The sequence below is a fragment of the Hemiscyllium ocellatum genome, chromosome 33, assembly GCF_020745735.1.
Source record: "Hemiscyllium ocellatum isolate sHemOce1 chromosome 33, sHemOce1.pat.X.cur, whole genome shotgun sequence".
In the NCBI taxonomy this organism is placed as follows: Eukaryota; Metazoa; Chordata; class Chondrichthyes; order Orectolobiformes; family Hemiscylliidae; genus Hemiscyllium; species Hemiscyllium ocellatum.
In genome coordinates this window covers 22,376,834-22,383,391 of record NC_083433.1, presented here as the reverse complement: position 1 = coordinate 22,383,391, position 6,558 = coordinate 22,376,834, and the positions used below count along the sequence as shown (strand labels likewise).

General features: G+C 38.8%; 1 protein-coding gene across 3 annotated transcripts in view; it reads right to left on the bottom strand.

Moving 5' to 3' along the window:
- Positions 1-6,558, bottom strand: part of rangap1b (Ran GTPase activating protein 1b) — a 59,374-nt gene that overhangs the window by 4,750 nt on the left and 48,066 nt on the right. For all 3 annotated transcript variants that reach the window (XM_060849278.1, XM_060849280.1, XM_060849279.1), the window contains one exon: positions 272-393. In XM_060849278.1, coding sequence (XP_060705261.1) covers positions 272-393 — 122 coding nt within the window. The remainder of the gene's footprint in view (positions 1-271; positions 394-6,558) is intronic.

The following is a 6,558-nucleotide window of genomic DNA, read 5'->3' as shown; positions in this document are numbered from 1 at the left end:
AATTAGGGCTACCTCTTTGGGGAATCCCCAGGATCAGCTAGGAGTAATGTTCTCCATGGAACTCTAATCCAACACTATAAAAGCACTCCTGCAAAAAGTGCCACTTTTTTTGAAATACTGAGGGCACACAAAGTTCTTGGAACATCATACCTCAATGGAGCATTTTCTGGCTGCACTTGGACAAACAAAACTGTTGACATTAAGGGGTACTGACAAGCATCATTAAAAGCAATGAAACAGTGGTGAGATAAAAAGAAGAGTCCTTGCTTACTTAGTAAGGAAAGCATGGAGGATGGGAATCACAGAGCGTGGAAAGTAGCTTTTCTGAATCACGTGTTTGAGAACTGTCAAAGGTCCAATTAGATTACCAACCGTTTTAATCTTCTCTTCACTCTGAAAAATACAAAATTAAAATATTACAAAATATACAACTACTAAAAAGACTTTCATAATATTATACAGCACTGGAGGACATCTGGACAATTATGCTCTCTCACCATAATTGAGAGAATATGGACAGAATCTTGAAAGAAGAAAGTTGGTGCCTGCATACCTGCAATTGTACTGATCTGTCTTGACCAGACCTCCCCTGGCAGATTGCTAAAGTAATTTAAGTCACCAGCAAAATCAATATTCTAAACCTATATGCAAGTACATGTAGTTGTCACATAAATCAAATTGTTAACTTGGCTTTTTTCTGCAAGATGCTGCTTGACCAGCTGAGTTTCTCCAGTACTTAATTTTAATTTCAGTGTAAACATCAGCTCAGCTTTGGGGCTGAGGACCTGCACATGGACACAGGTACCTAATCCACCTGTTCTACATAGTCAACAGAATGCTACCTAGAAGAAAGCACTTAAGTAACAAGGAAGGAAAGCTAGTTAGATACAGAGATACACAAGAGGAATAATGAGCAACTACATTTAATAAGCACCAAATTAATCACAGTCCTTGTTCTGCTTGTATACATTTTCACTGTAATTCTTGGGCCACATATTTAATATAGGAGATGAGGAACAATAATATTTATAGTGAAACTTCATATAGCCTCTGCATTTTCTATCCTATAACTACTACTCTCAGCAACCCAATACAAAATGTCATCTAGACCTGGTGGATTTCCTACTTTTGAGTATTTGTCTATTTTCAATCAACACCTTCATGTGTAGATTTATTCTATCAAATGGTTTAATACCTCATTTATTGCTGTTAACTCTTACATCACTGCAGAACCAACATGGTATTAGAAAAAAAACTCAGCTGTACCTTCTGCATACACACAATTTACTGATTTTGTCCTTATTTAATTCCACCCTTTGACAATCCTTCTCATTATGTTTATATAAGTCTTGTATTAGCCACAAATCAATTCTCATCCTCTTTTCATCCCTCTTATTCCCTTTTAATTATCTCAAAAGGTTCTGCATTCAGCTTGGTTCTCTATTGTATTGTTGTGATCTCAGCTGATAGCAATACTGATAAGTCAGACCATAGAGTTAAAGCTGGGTGAACTGATCATAAGTTTTTTTTGCCATTTGCTCACTGTGGGGGTCAGTCACTGGCAGCCTCAAATGAGTATGTTCAATGCACTTACAGCAAAAGAACAAGTTTATTAGAAAAAAATAAACTGAAAACCATACTTTTGAAGAGAATTGTAAGTTATTAGAAACTGCTGAAAGGAGGACTCAAACCATTTCCCCAGCAGTATCCTTGACAGACACTAAACCCTAGAGAAATATCATTCCTATCTTCACTCATCTTTTACTCAATTGTCAAGGTTCTCAACCTTTTGGCAAATTAATAAATGTTTGCTGACTTTCTTTGGTTAATCCAGGTCTTTAATGAAAATTTCTAATGTCCCTCACCTTTTTTCCATTAATTTTCTGCCAACTTTATTACTTCAACAGGGCTGAAATTAGCGAGTTTTGAGCAGATTTATAGCACAGGTTGAGGTTCTGGATGTACATTTGCTCGCTGAGCTGGAAGGTCCTTTTTCAGACGTTTCGTCACCATAATAGCTAACAACAGTGAGCTTCTGGTGAAGCACTGGTGTTATGACCCGCTTTCTAATTATGTGTTTAGGTTTCCTTGGGTTGATGGTATCATTTCCTATGGTGATGTCATTTCCTGTGCTTTTTCTCACCCTCTGACCACACGCATAGTGCCAGATGACTTAACCGCATATTGTGGTTGAAGAGAAAGAGTTAGACCGAGTAATTACAGCACTATTGGAGTAACAAAGTTGGCTGGCAAAGTAATGGAAAAAAGGTGAGGGACATTAGCAATTTTCATTAAGAATGACATGGATTAACCAAAGAAAGTCAGCAAACATTTTATTTTTTATGGGAAGATCATACCCAATTAGTGACTCAAATATTTAATACATGGTTCATGTTTGGAGGTCCTTAAAATTTTGGTTTTGAGAATGCCAGAACACCTCAATAAATGGCAGCTTACAAGGTAACCAATGTTTATTCAAAGTTGGAAAAGAACAAGCTATAAAATAGCAGGTGGGCTCCGTTAGATAAAGAGCTGCAGGAATATATTGCTTACATCATGAGCAGTTTGGGAGATGCTTTTCATTTTCGGATTTAGAATTAAATTAGTTTAAAAGACTTCAAGAAAGGGCGGATGATTACGAATTGTATTAAGCTAATGAGATCAAAGAAGAAATTGTAACTGAGGAATAATGGACTTAAAAGGGGAGTTTGAGGATATACCAGAGCACGTTACAGCAGAGTTAGTAGCAGTTTGGATCTTCTGGTTTGCAGCTCAGTAAGGGTAAAGAGTCATAGAGGTCTAAAGCATAGAAAAATGCTCTTCAGCCCATCATGTTTACACCAGTCAAATACAAGCACCCAACTATTCTAATCCCATTTTCTAGCTCTTGCCCAATAGCCATGACAGATAGGCCTGATCTGTAAACACAAGAAATTACAGTCATTAGTAGAATGCAGGTGAGGCTTAATTTGAATTTAAATTTTGAGAAGAAACAGAAGCTGGAAGATTGCCTGGTTTAAAACTAAACGGTCAAATCTACAATGGCATAATTAAAACATATTGAGGATGATACAAAAGTTGCTTATGTACTTGATATAGTGATAAACAGTTTTAGAGCAATTTCAATGGACTGGTCAGCTGCATAGAAAAGGAACAAAATAACAAAGTAATAATACAGGGAGATAAGTATTAAAGGACAAACAATGAGGGTACATTCAGTAAATGGCTTAAGTGTAATGGGAGATAACAGCTTTGGAGTGCTGGTTCATAGATTTCTGAAGGTAGTAGGCAGACAAGTTGGTTTCATGAGGCACACAGGTTACTTTCCTTCTCCGGCTAAGACAAAGGTGCAAAGAGATCATACAAGAACTGGATAAACCACCAATTAGGACACAGGTAAAGAACTGCATACAGTTGCAGTCACCACAACACAGGAAGAATGAGATCACACCAGACAGGGAGAGAAGAGGTTTATGAAGATACTGCAAGGACTGGAGAATTTTAGCTTTGAGGAACGATTGGATAGTTTGGGTTTGTTTTCTCTGGAAAGATGCCAAGAAAAGACTGAATCAAGGTAATTCTGTTTGGTCTAGTGATTGGAGCAAAAGATTCCATTAAACAATTTTGAAGATGAGCAGGGAAGTTATTCCCAATAATATGGTTTGGAATTATTATTATGTGGCAGTTTGCTGGTGCAAGGCTGGCTCATGTGTCTAATAAGTGAGTACACTTCAAAAGTAATTTCAGCTGCCCAGAAGTCACAAAAAGAACCATATAAATGCAGGTACAAAATTATGGGCCTAGATACAGTGAATAGGGAGGATTCAAGGGAAGCCAAGGAGAAATGTTTCCACCTGGAGGGTAATGGATATCTGGACTTCACCTGACAAATGTGGAGGAGATAAAACCCTGACTGCCTTTAAAATTACTTGCATTCATGCTTGAATTGTTGCAAGTTAGAGTTAGGGACGAAATATCTGAAAAGTAGCATGAAGCAGTACAGGATTTAGCATTTTTTCAGCTGGACCAAATGGCTTTCTTCGATGCTGTGCACTTTCTGTTTCTCAGCAACAATACAGCTGAATCAAGTTTTCTTTCTCAAATTAATTTTAAACTATTCTAGTCTCTGGACAGCTTTGGATTTGGATGGATTTCCTCAGTTCCATGGAAACACGTGTTTTACACTCATCTCTTCCTTGAATGGCTTCCCACTGTTCAGCTTCTTTAAAAAAAAAATCACTGAATCTGTTGTTTAATTATCCATCAGCACCCACACTTAGAGGGTTACAAGATTTCGATCTAATCTGCTCTAAGGATGGGTCACTCAACCGCAAACGTTTATTGATTTCTCTTCACAGATGCTACCAGACCTGTTGAGCGTTTCCAGCAGTTTCTGTTTTGGTTTTGATCTGATTTGTTGGTTTGGGAAATACAGCCTTCTCCATAATGCGCCTGCTGTTTAACAGTATATATAGTCCCATACTTACTATATCAGATTGTCAGCCCATGAAGCTACAACACAGATTATATGCCCACTAAAAATAGAAATGTGACCCTAGAAGTCCTGCCTGCTTTCCATTTTTTGATTCCAACCCTTCTGTATAAGAACCATTTTTAAACTCAGATGTCATTGCAAATTTTCACCTTTAACTTCTCCGCACAATTTGATGGTATACCATTGAACTGCGCTCAACTCCTTTTTGTTTCTTTGGCTCAACTAAATAAATTAGGTCTTTGATTTCTCACCCATAAAGATGCTGTTAAATGTGAGGATGCAGAAAAGATTTACAAGGATGTTGCTGGGTCTGGAGGGTTTGAGCAAAAGGGAGAGGCTGAATAGGCTGTTGTCTCTGGAGCATTAGAGGCTGAGGGATAACCTTATAGTTGTTAATAAAATTATGGAGTGCCTGGATAGAGTGAACAGTCATGGTCTTTTTCCTGGCATAGGAGTGTCCAAAACTAGAGGGCATGGATTTAAGGTGAGAGGAGAAGATTTAAAAGGGACCTGAGGGACAACATTTTCACGCAGAGGGTGGTGCATGTATGGAATGAGCTGCTAGAGGAAGCTGGCACAATTACATTTAAAAGGCACCTGGATGTGTATACAAATAAGAAGGGTTTAGAGGGATATGGGCCAAATGCTGGTAAATGGGACTAGGTCAGATTAGGATATCTACTCTGCGCAGATGATTTGGACTCAAGGGTCTATTTCCATACTGTGTGACTCTATTATACGGTATTGATCAAATAAACTACAACACTGAGACAGTCATCCTTTCTCTGCTTCACTACCTTTCCTGAACACCTTAGAGCCAGGAATATTTGGTGCTGAAAATGTGTTGCTGGAAAAATGCAGGTCAGGCAGCATCCAAGGAACAGGAAATTCGACGTTTCAGGCATAAACCCTTCTTCAGGAAGGAAGGGCTTATGCCCGAAACATCGAATTTCCTGTTCCTTGGATGCTGCCTGACCTGCTGCACCTTTCCAACAACACATTTTCAGCTCTGATCTCCAGCATCTGCAGACCTCACTTTCTCCTCCAGGAATATTTGGTGCCCATTCTTGCCTTGTTTTTACAAGGTTTAGCCGCAAGTCTCACTCTGGGACCTATGCACAAAAATCAACGCTGATACTCCTGTGCAGTATTCAGGGAGTGCCAAAGGTGCTGTCTTTCCCATGAGAGGCTGAAGAGGCCCAATCAATCCACTTTCCCTGACCAATTTTCATTCTACAGTCAGCATTACAAAAACCAGTTTTCTGCTCACATTTACACCACTGACTGAAGGAGTTTGCGGAGCACAAATTTGCTGACATTTCTCTGATAGCAGCATTTAGACTTCAAAAATCCATTCCCATTGACCGTAAAGATGGTTGTGAAAAGCATTTTACAAATTTAAATATATTTTTAGAAATATTCAAGCCAGATCAGTTATTTCTACAATACTATGGGTCTTATGCTGTGACTGGTGCTTGAAACTCAGCAACCTCGCTACATTAACGTGCATTCAGAATTCATCTTTGACTTGCTCACATTTGCCCTCAAATCTAATCCTTCTAGCCTTTGAACCAGCCTTTACTCTTGAGCTGTTTGTCTCTGCCCATGCTCTGTGAACTTCAATTCTCCCTATGTTATACAGAATTCTATAGCCCATCCTTCTGCGAGTTTAGTTTAAAGCCTTCCCCATAGAACTAGCCAATTTTCACATCGATCCTAGCTCAGTGTTACAGCAGTCACAATAAACCCCCCCCCCAAAAGTCTGGCAGCACGTATGGATGTGGATGTTAACTGAGTCCAATATGACTCTTTAGAACTGATGTTGCCAGATCTGAGTTTCACCAGCACTTAATTTTAGGGTTGCTGGATACCTCCAGTTTGGTTTAAATCAACTAATATTCAGCAATTCTCTTTGTACTAAAGATGCTTAAGCCATTGCTTTTTGGGTGCAGATGGTGGAAATTCAGGGCCACACTAAAAGCCACATTCCATTAACGTTGATACAATTTATATTACTGATAATCCTCAAATCAAAATGGCATGCATGGGTTTAAGAGCTGACC